We start from the raw sequence: 15,858 nt of genomic DNA on the forward strand, positions 1-15,858 counted from the left end.
CTCTGAGCCATGCAAAATCAGGACACTGCACAACACCGGGTCATGCAGCATGTGACTGTAAGAGTTGTTTTAGTGTGAACAATCAGGCCCAGGGATTCTGTGCTGAGGTATATAAGTGGCGTTCTTTATTTATTTGGGCTGTTACGCATACTTTAGTCAGGCAACTGTAAATAAGGTTTTATCTTGCTGCTTTCAGGCCGTTTATTGTCCTGGAGGAGTAGCTCAGGACTGTGGGAATTCCTGGGCTGTTTGTTCACTCCTGATTTTGGAATGGCAAATTCAGGAGTTGTCTTCCTCGTGCCTTCAGATGCCTATGCCTTCAGATCACAGGAGGGAGAGTCTACTCCACTGAAATCCACTCCTTGCTGGATGAGGACATGGTGAGCTTCAGAGTGTGGGAAATTCCTCTCATGTTGCAGTGCAGGCTCCAACTAAGGGAAGGAGCTCGAAGGCGTTTTGTTTAATTGATAACTACTACAACAAGCCAACTGTTTGCCTTTACTATTCTCCTGCCTTCAACGTTTAACCTCTGTTTCACAAACCAGGCAGTAAACCACGAGAGTGAAAATAACCCCCCACCTAACTTCTAGCCACTTCTATTTGGATCTGTGGCACAGTAGGACTGTTGTGTCTGGGGAGAACCAGCTAGGTAGAGCTGCAGCCTCCCAAGGGCTTTCTGTCAGCTCTCACAGTTGTTCCTGTCAGGAGACAAAATAGAGGATGATACCAGATCTTTCATTTCAATGCCTGAGTTTGTTGATGTTTATTAAAGAGGACCACCTGACCAACTGTGTGTTTTGTATGCCAGGTGCACATCATTCAGCAATTCTGTAATCTGTTTCACTCAAAGCATTATTTCAGAAAGTTAAATGTGCAGTAATAGAAGCCTTCATCTTATTGGCCCAGATTCACAGAAAGGGAGAAAGTGAGGAGAGATCACTTGAAACACTGGGGAAGCTCATTTTTCTCCCAGGATGAACTAAAGATCTTGCTTCGTACTGCTCAAGATGCATGCAGAAAAATCTGGGGTGTGAAACGTGTGATAAATCACCACCATCCCTGCAAGAGCAATGATAAAAAGCCCTTCTCCTCGAAGGGAGCATTGTAAAATTGGCCATAAAGTATGTAGATGGTTTGCGGTGGTGCAGACTGTGTACAAACACAGGGAGGTGCCTTCCTGCAGCATCAATACCGATGTTTTTCAGGCACCCCCCCCCCTTTCCCCCACCCTCAACAGATGATTTGCAAGCAGCTGCTTCAGCTCTTCCTTACGCTGCGGTGCTGTGGGATCTATCTTTGTCCTGTCGAGGATGCTTTCTGCTGCCCCTCACCGAGCACAGCAGACAGCTTGTGAAGCCACAAAGCGTGCTCTTGGGTCGCATCCCGCTCTTTGTAGGGAAACAAACCCTCTCCCAATCGACCATCAACAGGTGCTGCGCGCACACGTGTGCCAAACTTTCCCCCAGCTGCCGCAAGTAGCTGCCCACGGGAAGAACGAAGCCGTTTGGCTGCGGGGAACAAAGGCCCAAGAGGGGCACAAACAGTCACAACGCGGCAAGGGGACTCGGCAGTGGTTCCGCCGACTCCTCGGGGGTGCGGCCGCAGGTGGGGCTTCCTCCTGAAGGGTCGGCAGGCTGCGGCTGAACCCCGCGCCCGACCCGGGGTCGGTGTGCGCGCTGAGGGGGGAGGCGGCAGGGGCGGTTTTTAACCCCTTCCCCGCCGGGCGGCTCCGGAAGCGGCGGCCCCTCGAGGCGCGGCGCCGTGTCCTGTGCCCGGGCGGGGAGGGCCGGCGCAGGGTGGGGGCGAGAGCGGGGCGGGGGGGCCGCGGGAGCCGCTCCCTCCTCGCCCAGCCCGGCCCGGCAGCGGGAGGAGGGCGCAGAGCGCAGACATGGCGGCCAACATGTACCGAGTGGGAGGTAGGTGGCGGCGGGGCAGCACCCGCACGGCGACCGCGGCTCCGCGTCCCGCGGCGCTCCCGACCCGCCGGGCTGAGAAGGGGCTCGCCGCTCCCCATCGCTTTCCTTCCGCAGCGCCGCGGCCTCGAGCGGCGCACCCGAGCCCGACCCGGGGGGAAGCGCAGGACGCGGGTTCTTCCCCGCAGCCCCGCGCGCAGGGTGGGAGGCCGCCCCGCTCCGAGCGGCGCAAGGGCAGAGCTGCCCGCCGCAGGGAAGGAAGGAAAGGGGAGCGGCGCCGCCGGCTTCTACCCGGGCCGGGCATGGTATGGCTGCCCTTCGCGTCTCTCGCGGCGGCCGTGTGGGCTCGGGCGGCCTGGCGGGCGCTGCGCCCCCAGCCCTCTGGCACGGCGGGGCCCGGCCCTGCTGCGGCCTGGCGGGCCCGGGCGGCGTGGTGCGGGCGGGCAGCACGGGGCCGTCCGTGGGCGCTGCGCTGGGGGCCGCGCCTCGGAGCTCTCCGAGTTCCTGCGCGCCTCCCCGCATCTCCTGGAGATGAATTGCGCATTGGCGCGGGTAGATGGAGTGATCTGCCGGCTCGCTGATAGATGGCCGCTTGGTATACGGCGGGAGCGAGGAGTCTCTTGGGAGCGAAAGAAACATTGGATTTTCCATCCCCGGCCTGTCGAAATTGACTCCGATAACTTTCCATCCCCTCCTCCCCCGCCGTGGAACGAACGTGGCTGTGTTCCGGTTCTGCCGCTCAGGTGCATTGCAGAAGTTTACTTTTCATTCCTGGCTCCTGCTCCTCGCCAAGCGCGATGCTAGCAGGGAGCCGTGTCCTCTCTTCCATCTCTTCAGTCTCTTTCTGTGTCGGATTCAAGGTGTGCTGACATACCCACAGCTCGCCCTTCTGCACACTCCTTCATCGGGGCGTTGAGGCTGTAATCCCATCAGCCTTTACTCATTGCAGTAATCCCTACCCGAGCAGTGCTGTTGATGTCTTGGTTGGGTTCGTTTCTTAGATCATTGAGTTTATTTGTCGTAACTTTAAGGGTGGGTGATAACCAGAGAGAGATCTTCTTTCAGTGCTATTTGAAGTACCTGAGGCTCTACCTGGCTTTAACCTCACATCAAAGCATCGCAAAAGGTTTTTTATGTCCTTGTTCCTCTCACTCCCTTTTCTTTTTAAGTAAAACTTGTGACACACATCATGCAGAAGTCAGATATGGAGTGCAGAGTGTGATCATCGTTTGATGGCTACTTTTTCATTTGATACAAGTTTTGAGAAACCTATAGGAGATGCTTTGTGTGTCAGTTTTTTTTGTTGTTGTTGTTGTTGTTGTTTGCGTGTTCCTTGGGAGTAGCTTTTAGGATGTGAGCAAATTTCCATATACTCTGTGAGAATACTTTTACTGTAATGACCCTAGAAGAGATTTTGGCACAGGATAACCTCACGACTTGAGGCTCTGTTATGGTTGAATGTAGTTTACATGTTACTGAGGAGAGATAACAACGAAGCCAAGTATCACAATATGCGCATTACTCATCTGGACAACTGTGTTACTGAAGCAATGGGATAATGAATGTGAGGTAGCATATGTTACACAGGTATTATTTCTATAATCTAGAAACTCATTAAGACCTCTCTTCTTAAATCTCCCTTAATGACAGAATGGTTGAGGTTGGGAAGGACCTCTGCAGGTCACCTGGAGGTCACTCTAGCTTCAGAAAAACTTTTGCACAAAAAAATATATTTTTAGCTGTGTTATTTTTTTAATTAATACAATGTCTTTCTTTCTTTCTTTTTTTTCATTGCAGATTATGTTTATTTTGAAAATTCCTCCAGCAATCCGTATCTCATTAGGCGAATTGAAGAGCTTAACAAGGTACACAAACATCCAAGGCTCCTGCTTAGTTTTCAGCAACTGTCAGTGCACTTTTCCAAAACCGAGGGTGACTTCAACATCCCAAAAGATTTCTGTTGGTAGAATTTTCTGAATCCTTTTTTACTTCCTTGAGATTTGTTCTGCGTTTGTTTGTATTTCAGTTATTAAAATACTGCATTGTGATAAGCTGGAATTCTACCTTGTTATCTAAGGAAACGCCCAGTTTATCATTCTCAGTGAACAGGAGTTCCCTGCTGTTTAAAAAAAAAAAAATAAAAAAAAATCCAAACCAATCATGTGGATGATTGAGAAAGTTACTAAATTTAATTCTTTTCATGATGATGACACTGACTCCATCTGGAGTGATGGCAATAATGTAATGTATCTGCTTCTGGATACCTATGTAAAGAGCTTGTAGGTGTCAGTGAGACTTTTCAGCGATCCAGTAACAATATGTAGCTCCCGTGCATGTTTCTTAGGTTGCTTTTTTGTAGCTTCAAATGGGAGATTGTGAATTGAAATTGATACTGTATTCTCTTTCTTTGCCCCTAGTGTATTTTTATATGGGGGATGGAGATTTTTCAGTGTGTGGGAAAAGCATGAACATTTCTTAGTTCTTACACTATTGTGACTTTTAAAAATAATAAAGCAGTGTGGTTGGTTTTTTTTTTGTTTTTTACTATTCCATCAAGCAATATTATTAATTACTAATAAACTGTGATGTAAAAAGTTAATGTGCAAAATGCTTATCATGATGTTATATGTATATATATATATATATATATATAGGCTAATTTATCTTGTAAGCTGAAGTTAATTTTAAAACACACCATGTCATATAAAATATGACTCTGGAGAAAAAAAGAATGTTGAAGTATACACTTGTTGATATCCCCATCTCAGTCTAAAACTAGATTATATATATGCTTATATTTAAGTCTTTGCAAGGTTCTACTGCTTCTTAGGTATTCTTATGTTAGCATGATATTGGTGTTACGTCCCTTAGTTGCCGAGTAATGCGTGTTACCATATGAGTAAATAGTTATAATCAGTACTGTAATTTGATATGAAATTGATTAGCCCATGTCAGGAAGCAGTTTCTGCAATTCTATTTCAGTCTGGCTATTCATGTAAGAACTGCTTAATACAAGGGAAAAATGCAAGTGGGGGACGTGCAGTCTGTGTTACTCAGCTGAGCAAAGACACACTCTGATTTAATTTATCTTTTGTAGACTGCTAATGGAAATGTGGAAGCAAAAGTGGTGTGCTTCTACAGGAGAAGAGATATTTCCAACAGCCTCATAATGCTTGCAGATAAGCATGCTAGTAAGTAGACTGCATGAGCATTTTCTCTTTCTATCACAGCCTGCTCGCTTTTTGCACTTCAAATTTCTTTGGCATGAGTAACATATATTATATTAAGCGTTAATTAATACCCTGTTAGATTCTTATTGTTATCTGATATTGGCCCGTTTCTGGTGGTTGTTTCTTGGAGCTTTAAACTGTACTTAAAGTGAGGGGAACTCTCCATTTCAGTGCTTTTTTTTTTTTTTTTTTTTTTTTTTTTTAAATATGGAATAGCTAACTATATTTCTTTTTTTATGTCAGAAGCTATGATGTGCACTTGTTGGAACCAGCTATTAATAAAATACCACCTTGCTGTTTTTCTTTTGTTTGTTTGTTTTGTTTTTTGTTTTTTTTTGTTTGTTTTGTTTTGGTTTGGTTTTTTTTTTGTTTTTTTTCAGAGAAGCAGTGAAGTGATGGTAACAGGGAGAAACTGTTGTATATACTTAGCTGTTTGTGGGAGCTGCCTTTTGGTCAACAGCTGAACCACTAGACTTCTCTGCAACATTGTAGCTAATGGTGTGATACACTGTTAAATAACAGCTCAGTTATGAATCAGGTTTCGGAATTATTGTATGTGTCCTAAGTCTCCATTTAGAAATTTATCTGAGTGCCTCTCTTTAAAAAAGTGATCTAATGCCATGTCTTGTGGGCAGGTAAATGATGGATGATGGGACTGTTAAGAAAATACCTTACAACTGACTTCAGGTCAAATTCTGATAAATGTTACTCATGTGTTCCCACAGTGAAGAGAAACAACTAGGTTTTGGCTTTTAATTTGTTCTTTCACTGGTTTTATCTAAATCACTTCCAATTCACCGTGTAGCACAAAGTACTAGCTTGGTTTTAAAGCAAGGAGAAATCACATACAGAAAAAGGTAATTTCTATTTCTTTTCAGAATGACATTTTCTAAATGTAGTACGGTGTTTCAATGGAAGAGTTCTTTTGATAATGATCTAGAAGAGTAATGCAAGTGCTGTTGCACACACTTGAGAATTATTGTTGACCTATTTATGATAGTCCACCTCCAGTGTCATCAGTCTTTTCAGTTCTTCTGTGTGAAATGTATAGAAACGTAGAACTTAAAGTGAGTCTCACTGAACTTTCCCACACTTCTTTCTCTTTTCTGTGCTGGGGAAGGGAAGGATGAGAAAGAAAGTTATTTTACTGAAAATATAAGTTTTGAATTTGATTTTTGAAACAAGAATCTTCAACTCCTACTTTAAAGCGTTCCAAGAAACAAATAAAAGAAATGGTAGTTCTCTTGGCATCATTCAATCTGAAAAAGTGAAAAAAGATTTTGTAACTCCTCAGTGAGGTATAGATTGCCATTTTGTCAGCACTTCAGCACAAAGGACTTGCTGATGGTCCTCTTTCTCTCCGGTAGCAGCTAGCGCTGCTGTGGAGTCAGTAGAAGCACCAGAGGAGTGTTCTGCTGTGCTTTCCATATTGAGAATCCCTTGCTGTTTTCAAGTGAGAAAATAAAGATGTGATTTCTATCTGATCCAACAAGCCTCTTTAGAATGACTCTATGTTTTACAGGTAGCAATTCTTATAACCATTGTTCTTAGCATTTAATTTTCTCCGTAGATGCTTTCTCAGTACACGATGCTTTCCTTCTGACCAATCTGCACAGCTAAACTGTCTTATGACCTGTTTATTTCATTACAGAGGATGGCACACAGTGTAAAATTGCTGGACTGCATCTTTGTGCAGCTCACACAGCAGATGTATTTAAATGTCAAATCAATTTAAATGTTTTGTTTCTGAAATATCAGTGTTCTGTTTAAAAAATATGATGTACGTGAACAAAATATTTGGATATTTGTGGACAGAATGTTTATACAACTGAACATGCTGGTGCTTCAACATTTCTACCTGGCTTTGTTTAAAGATGAAGGCTGAAAGACAAGGATTTCTGATGAAATGGAAGTTCCTGTCTAGTCACAGGTTACTCCAATGTGCATGTCCAGAGAAGTCTCAGCTATATATCTGCTTGAACTTTTCTAATGACATTTTCTCTAACAATTGATTGTTTCTTTTCCTTTCTGAATGTTGAAAACTATCGTGACTGACATATATTTTGAGATTTTTAGTTGGGTAAGAGGCTGGCTTTTTTTGGGCAACATCACTGTTTACAAAGGTGGTGTTTTGTGATGTAAATACAGGTTCTGTCTAATAAGCTAAAATGCCTTCATAAGAAAATATTTAGGAACTTTAGTCTTTTTTTTTTTCCAGTAACTTGAAAAATCTTCAAACGTATTTTAAACAAATGAGTGATTTAGGTCTGTGAAATGGTCCTGGGTAGGGAATTTAGCATACTTAGTTTTTTTAAAAATTTAGTGTATGTATATATATGTGTGTGTGTGTGTGTGTGTGTGTGTGTGTATAGAAAAGATGAAGGGGAGAGTAGGTGTCCTGATACTCAGATATAGGGGAGTTCCCTTAATTTCAAATAACCTGCCTCTAACATATGAGAAAATTGCTTTTCTTCTTTCCCCCCCCTCTTTTCCCCCCCTCTTTCCCCCCCTCCTTTCTTTCTCCTTTTTTTTTAAATCTGGTGTTTCTGATGGAACTTAAGATAGCATTTTTATTTCTCTACCAGCATTGTGTATGCTGTTCTTGATCTGTAAGTAATTTCATTAGCAAACTGCAGGAACTTGAATCTAGGGGATGGTGTTCAATGTTTTATGAGCCCTTGAAGATAGTACATTTTCCCCTTTGACTTCTGCTGACACACTGGTAAAACAGGGTCTGATAAGGCCAGTTTGAAAGCCTACACAAAATGTTGACAAGATGTACTTCTTGATCCTCAACAGCCTTCTAAGGAGAGAAGCTGAGTTCTGTCAAGGTGCAGTGCCCAGCAGCTCTCAGCTGGTAACTGCTGCCATGGGGTCATAGGGAAGGGAGTCTTTCCTTCCTCATGCAACAGAGTAAGGCTGACTTTGTAGGGAGAAGAGGGCAGGCAAGAGCTATTGCAACAGATGACCAAAGTGTGTAAGAAATTAACTTGGAGAGATTGAACAAAAACACAGCTCATTAAAATGGGAGAAGCAAAATAAATGAGTAAGGAGAAAATAAATGAGAAGTAAAATAAATGAGTGGCATAGCAATGTTTTCTTACCGGTGTGGGAAGTTGTTAAAAATTGCCAAATGTAATTTGATCTGTGAGATTTAGTTGATCCTTTAGATAAAATGGGGTTGTTATAAACATTGTAGGGAAAGGCTTTAATAGCTGGGCTATGCTGAGCATGAATTTTGTGTTACAGTGAAGGGCTTAACTTCTGTATTTCCTTCTTTTGTATTTCCCTTTTTTTTTTTTTTTTTTTTTTTTTTTTTTTAAATTGAGGTACTGTTATCTTTTTTTTTCCATTCTTTAAGTCCATATGCCCTTTGTTGAGATCACTTACTGTCTGTGCATCTTATCATTGCACTTTTTAAAGGACTTTTTTATTGCATTCTCTCTTAAACAGTCAGGTTTCTTGTTCCATTGCTATACAACATAATATTTCTCCTTCAGGATTTTGTGTATGTCATAGGGATTTCTAGGAGCAAAGAACCACTGAGGCTAGTGATCAGGTGGGTTCTGTGAAACGTTTGAAGTCTCTGCTCAGTTCTTGGTCTGACACTGTCATCTCATGATGATAAATCACTTATCCTCTCTGTGCTTTTCTTTATCTGTAAAATAGTACGCATGATAGCATTTCTTACATGGTTTAAACTGATAAAAGTAAATTAAATATAGCTACATTTGTACTTTTTTTTTGTCATCAGGTTTCTGAATACATGGTTGCTGTTGCATAGTGGTAGTCTTAAGTACTCAGTTTTAGGTGGAACACATGAGAATTTTTTAATCCTCTTCAGGAAACGCGGCTTAAAAATTTGCTTTTCAGTATTTTTATCAGGAGTAAGTGGAACTAAAATGGGAATAAGGCAATTCATATATTCAGTTCATAAAAGAAAAATTGTACGTCTGTAGAAACCCTGGAGTTTCAGTAAAGGACTCCTAAGTAAAGTGCCTAAAACAATTTGTGGTGGTCTTTTTTTTCTGAGACATGTAGAGTGTAGTTCTAAACTTCAATAATCCAGTATTTCAATAATCGAGTATTTCTGGATTATTTCTGTCCAATAGGATGCCAACAGCCAGAAAGCTGTATGATTTTTTATTTTTTATTTTTTTGTGATTGTTGTTATTGTTGTTCTGGTTTGTTTCCTGTATTGTATTATTTGTACATAAAACTAAAGTGCTGATGATCAGAAGGATAAAATGTTTATTTAATCAAAATGCCCACTGAAAAATAATTTTACAATGTGAGACTTTTCTTGTTACTTAGTTTAAATCATTTAATGTATTAGAATATAAAATATCTTTTGAAGTTTTATATGAAGACATAAAATTGGCTGATCCTCCGAGTTTGCTTGCACACCTATTTTTTTTTTCCCCAGTGTAAGTTTAATCAGAAGGGTGTTTTGTCAAATGAATGCCAGAGATGAACGTTTAATTCTTGCATTGCACATGATCCTTTTTATCCACCTTTGTGGATCCACACAAATCCATTTGGATCTTACTTATGGTTGTGATGTGAGGGGAGAAAGGGTATTCGGAACTCAGGAGTTCTGTTGGTTTGTTACTTTTGCAGTAACGTGTAACTGTTCTTTTTCCATGAGATTTAGTGATCTACATTACGTTTTCTGTTAGGGTGCAGCTTTTATTTTTAATTACACTAGGTGAGAAGGCCTATCTCTCGCTGTTAAGAAAACAAATCTGTTGGTGTTACCTTATGATGAAGTATACCATTTTTTTCTGAGTGTTAGGAGGAAAATGAGTTAAAGACTGGGAGGGCAAAGTTGGGAATCAAGGATAAGAGAATCTCAGAACATTTCTTGAGGAGGAGGGTTGGCTGCTAGATATGCCTGAGGAGTGGGTGTGCAGACTTGTGTAACTGGTACAGTGAGATGCTGCCTTTATAGTTTCAAGGCTTCTGTAAGTATAACTACTGTTTGTATGCAGATTAGATGCTTTCGCCTTCTCTAGTAGCAAAGAAGTAAGAAAATGATTTTTTTTTTTTTTTTTTTTACCTAGCATTTCTGTCCTCTTTTCTTTGAGGAGAAGTTTTTGATAGTGTGTCTGAGCAAGCCATCAGAAGACTCAGGCCTTTGCTTGGAAGACAAAATGGCAAGCAGATACAAAACAAATGTGGTAGGCTAGGAAGGCCTGGGAGAATGAGCTCCGGCAGATCACTTGATTGAAAGTGGAATTTTATATTTTGTGCTTGGTTTACATGTCTCCCTCAGTTGACTGTAAATAAGCTCTAGCAAAGTTAAGTATGTAATGTTGCTTCTGGGTATCCTCAAGTCTGTGATGTGGTAAGACACACCTTAGGAGGACTACTTAAGAATGATACCAATAACAAATTCATAAATCGGTGGCAGCATAGCTTTTATGCTAAGGTATTTTTGTATAACTATCACTTTCACTAAAAATTAGTTTGAGGGAACGTTATTGTAGAGGAAGGCATGACCTTTTTGATCTGTAGAGACAAGAGAATGTGAAGTTTTCCTTTGTTTACTGGAGAGAATTACTTCAGGTTTAATTTACTGGGGAGGAAGTACAGAAATAGAGCAAGCCTTGTCCAGAATCACATCCTTGTCACCAAGGAGAAACTTGTCCCAAGGCTCCCAATTATCTTTTTCAAGGGTGCTTTGGATTGTCTCATAATGTGGTTTTTTTTTCCCTTCCATTTTTTGTGCAGGAACTGTGTACTTTTTTTTTTTTTTCTCCCCTCGGTGATAAAAACAATAAAGAAACAGTAATGAGGAGCTCTTTGCTTCTGACAGGTCTTCTTTTTGTGAATGACATTTTGGAATTAGCAGTTAACTGTACTGAATATTGTCTCATTAGCCAGCTTACTGTCAGCTCTAAGAACAGTGTGGAATTACTAATTTCTGTGGCTGTTCAGCCAGTTGCTTTGGTGCAGAATGTTTTGTTAGATTGTGAATGTTCATGCTCTCTTAATGGAGTGAATGGGTTACCAACCAAGTCTGTAGTTGCAGGAGATCATAACTCTGACGGTAGACTTGCAAGCATGTATGTATACTTTTTCACTTGAGTATGTAGGATCTGCAGTTGAGTATGCAGGACATTGTGTGTTAAAATTATTGCATGTCCACTGTGTGTTCTTTGTGCGGTTGAACTAGCAAACTAGCTGCTAGCTTTAAATGTTAATCTCTTAAGAATAGATTTATAATTTCGGACAGCCATACCTACAAATTCTTTTTTTTTTTTTCCCCTTTTAACTTTAAATTTCAAACTCTTATTTTCAGTATACATAATTTAAAAGGCTTAAAGACGTTGCTACTGATCTCTGTGAATGTAAAAACAAACTAAAACCAAAATCTGGATTAACTCTGTGAATCTTTTTGGGCCCCTCACTACAAAAAAGACATTGAAGCCCTGGAATGTGTCCAGAGAAGGGCAACAAAACTGGTGAGTCTTATGAGAAGTGGCTGAGAGAGCTGGGATTGTTTAGTCTGGAGAAGAGGAGGCTCAGGGGAGACCTCATTGCACTCTACACTTCCTGAAGAGAGGCTGTGATGAGGAGGGGTTTGGCCTCTTAACCCAGGCAACAAACAGGACCCAAGGAAGTGGCCAAAAGTTGTACCAGAGGAGGTTTAGGTTAGACATAAGGAAGAACTGCTTCTCTCAGAGAGTGGTCAGGCACTGGAATGGCTGCCCAGGGAAGTGGTGGGGTCGCCGTCCCTGGCGGTGTTCAAGAGGCGTCTGGATGAGGAGCTGCGAGATATGGCTTAGTGCTTGTGGTAGCAGTGGTAATGGGAGGACAGTTGGACTAAATGATCTTGCAGGTCATCTCTAACCTTGTGATTCTATGATTCTGTGGTTGGCTGTGGAGAGTAGAAAGCTGCAAATTACCAACTTCCACATATTTGTATTAAAAGCTGTTTAATTTCAGAAGTTTAACAAATCTGTGAAATTCAGCTTGTGTTTTTATTCCTTGTTTACTGAAGACATTTATTCTGTAGGGAGTGGCTCACTTGGTCACAAAAGAAGGAGGCACTTCTATAGCTCTACCCACAAAATAAATTCTTCATGTTTGAGTTGTTGGAATAGAGGCAGCATTCACAGAGAACATTGTGTCTAAGCATTGTGCATTCTCTACTTCCCAGTGTTTTTTGGGATTTGTTTCCATTTGGTCAAGCTTAAATATGTGCATCAGTATTGCCATACGTACTGTTTTTGCTTCTTTGATTTGTGAACTGTCATCTCTCAGATGTTAACTTCTTTTTACCACCTTAATGTTTGTCAATGTTGCAGGCCAGGGTGTGATCCTACACTGTTTTCTTGATGACCTACGAAATATAGTTAGTTTAAATTGTTATTATTGATCATAATTGTTTGTCTCCCAAAGATAATGAGTCTTTCACATCTCCTAGAAACATTCAAGATTGTGGAAATCTACACTGTTCCCATCTTTTCCCCAGTGAGAAAAAGCACTCAAGGCATAAATTTTAGTCTAAAAAATCCCACGTTGCTAGGTTATCTGTATCTTTAAAGCTCCAATTAGGGATGCATTTTACATCTTCAAAGAGTTCTCTGATCATCTATTTGAATCAGTAGTGTATTACTTACAAATCCAAGTGATGTAAACTCACTAGTAATATAGAATGACTTTTTTCCCATCTGACAGTGGCAATTAGGTGTATGAATCATGGGTGAGGTCTGACGGTTTAAAGGCTTCCCAGCAGTAATTCTTGCATATGCCTACATTGTGCAGTGAAATTAAGTCTGTGATAGCTGTCCTCAGTAATACTTATGCATGCCTTTAAATTCACACAGGATGATAGAGACAGGGCTTATTAGCTTGGGCAGAGCACTGTGTGAGAAAGGACATGGTGCTTCCTACCCAAGCTGACAGATGAATTTGTTTAGTGTGAGGTATTACAGAAAAGGTAGAGGTAGCAGATGAGATTCGTATGTAGAGTGATTATGTATTGTGATTATATGTAGAGGTTTGCCTTTTTTTTTTTTTTAATTTATTTTTCAGTTTTTTGGTTAAATGTAGCCTCCATGAATAACAGGATATGGGCTCATATCCTCAACCTTGTATGCTGAGTTTGATGTGCCCTGGACCGCATGGAGTGGCAGAGTGGGTGTCTGGAATAGCTGTGCTGTTTAGAGACGTGATTTGCCTGTCTGATCGATACTCTGTTTTCCCCCTCACTGTTTGTAGCTCTGTCTTTGCAGGAGAAGCTTTGTTGTGTGAACCTGTTTATATGTGCTACACAAGTGCTTCTGTGAGGATCCTGGCAGAGAGATGTTTTATTCTAACGTGGAATGTATCACACCCATGAGCAAAACAAGTTTGACTGGTGAAAAGTGCAGTTTTACCAGTAAAAGCCTGTTTTACGTTATGAAATTCTTAAAAGACTTCAGAGAGCTGAGTAGTTCATTTCGGCTGTCGCAGGCTGTCTGAATCCAAAACTTGTTTGCAGATTTATCGTCTTGGTACAGATTGCATAGTTGATGGGCTATGATACATAAAGTGCTATGTATGCATACATCCGGAGGTTATGTAAATACATGTGTTTTTCTACTCGTACAGCAGGTTAAGCATCTATCAAAAACTAAGTTAGCTGTCTTCCCATTTTGGTGTGCCAAGTGGTGATCTTAAATTTTCATTTCAGTTCTTGTTTCCATTAGGGATTGTGAAGAATGTACAATGCTGAAGATGGTGACTTTTTGCAGCTTCCTGTATTAAAAGTGCACCCTTGTTTTGGCTTAAATCAGTGCAGAAATGCAGTGTTGGCAGGGTTGGTGATCTGTGGTCTGGTCCTACAGGTCACTGTGGCTCTGTGCTGTGTGACAGTTCCTTTGGGCTAGGTCCTTTGTTGCTGCCTTCAAGATTAAAATACTGATGCTATTGCTCTTTGTAAGGCTTCAAGAGGCCAAATATCATAAAGAAAAAGGGCTATGAAAAATGGACAGCTTCTGCGTTTTTGCCTTCAAGGGGTGACTAACTTCATATACTTCCGCAGCACTTTTCCCTCTTCTTCTGTTTTCAGGCTTCTTTTTCTTTTTAAATAAGAAACAAAGTCAAGGATCAAAATACTGAATATTCAACATGTATGAAGAGTAGAAATGATTATTTCTGATATTTTTACTTGGTGCTATAGCAAACATGGTATTTGAGTGTGTTGTGTACAAAACAAAATGCTATGAGTAGTAGAAAGACTTCATATTTTTTGACCTTTTATTTCAGTTTATAAAAAAAAAAACAACATGCCACGTATATAGAAGATTTGACTAGCTAATACAATAGGTGTTTATTTCTGCACTGATTTCCTCACACAACTGGCATCACAACTAAAAGTTTTATTGTTTTTTTGGGGTTTTTTTAGTCATATATTTTCTTATTTCTTTATACATTTCCCAGTTCATATATACAGTTCTCAATAATTAGAATCTTAAAATCTCCATACATTCATTAAAGGAAGAACAAACCCAAGAACATAAAGCTCTAACATGGCTGAAGATGGAAAAAAATTAATTTTCAAGACTAAGGCTATCAAGGTGAATGAACTTCTCTTCCTGCTCATCTCATCAAATCTATAAACAAAAATTTACTTAGATAGTAAATAGAGTGCATAAATAATATATAAATAAATAGATAGCATAGAGTGGACGTTACCTTGGGTAATATTATTGTAATTTTAAATTCCTCAACACAAAACTTTAATACGTCTTAATTAACTTTGCTCAGGAACTGGGTATACAAATCCTTTTCTTTCCTTTATTTTATATTTACTTTTTGCTATTCTTTCTTTCCTCCATGAAAAGTCGAACAAAAATTCAGCCCTTCTGGAAGGAGGCTGTGTAGAAGATAAATAATTTGTGTTTTATAAGCAGAATCATATGCCATCCTGAGTAGGGGGAGGAAAGTACTTCTACAATCTGTGCCTTTCCTTTGCCAACAAATTTTGAAAAGCTGTTTATACCTGCTACTGCGGATATAAATCAGCTGTTAGAAAAACAGTTTAAAGCTCTGAAACTCTGTGCTTATTATCCTAACATGATAAAAGAAAACAATTGTGTAGATCTTAAATGCAGACTCTGGGTTGGTTCTTAAGGAACACTTAAAGGTTTTTGGTGCTACTAGTACTCTATGTGATACGTGTTTTTTAAATATTTACTCTGCATTTTATTAAGGAGAGGCAATTATACCACTTGGTAACTGGTTCAGTCAGACATACTTTAGCTGTTTCTAAAGGAAAGGCCATCTGAAATGGTCTTGTGAGCAGGTGGTTTGTGTAGAAAAGTTAAGATCTAACTGGTGGGAAAAATTTCTAATAGGATCAGTCTCATGGAAATGGAAGATACAGATTTCTCCCACTCAATATCTAATAATTAGTCATAAAGGTGAAGATTTCTTACGTGTCCCATGACTACTTTGGTACCAAAAGATTTGTATGTTTGTGCCGCTCTGAAGAAATGATTGGGTTGAAAAGATGATTTGGTTGAACCAGATGCTAGATTCATATTTTTGTTTTTCTTGAACAGTGTCAAATTGCCTGCATGCAGTTCTGCTCTGTGGGTAGTTTGCCAGCCTGGATGTGAAGGTAGAACAAAAACTTTTCACTTGCCTTCCTGCCTAGGCCTAGATGTATTTACACTTCAGAATATTTACTAATTGGCCTCTGATTCAGCCGATGAGCCTGA

The 15,858-nt window shown here is 40.4% G+C and overlaps 1 protein-coding gene across 1 annotated transcript in view; it reads left to right on the plus strand.

The window, feature by feature from the left end:
• Positions 1-1,888: 1,888 nt before the first annotated feature.
• Positions 1,889-15,858, plus strand: part of MTA3 (metastasis associated 1 family member 3) — a gene marked incomplete at both ends in the record, with an annotated part of 116,787 nt that continues 102,817 nt past the window's right edge. The window contains 3 exons of the mRNA XM_079532450.1: positions 1,889-1,916; positions 3,711-3,778; positions 5,011-5,104. Of these exons, the coding sequence (XP_079388576.1) occupies positions 1,889-1,916; positions 3,711-3,778; positions 5,011-5,104 (190 nt within the window). The remainder of the gene's footprint in view (positions 1,917-3,710; positions 3,779-5,010; positions 5,105-15,858) is intronic.

This window comes from Tetrao urogallus (genome assembly GCF_951394365.1).
Source record: "Tetrao urogallus genome assembly, chromosome: 2".
Taxonomy (NCBI): Eukaryota; Metazoa; Chordata; class Aves; order Galliformes; family Phasianidae; genus Tetrao; species Tetrao urogallus.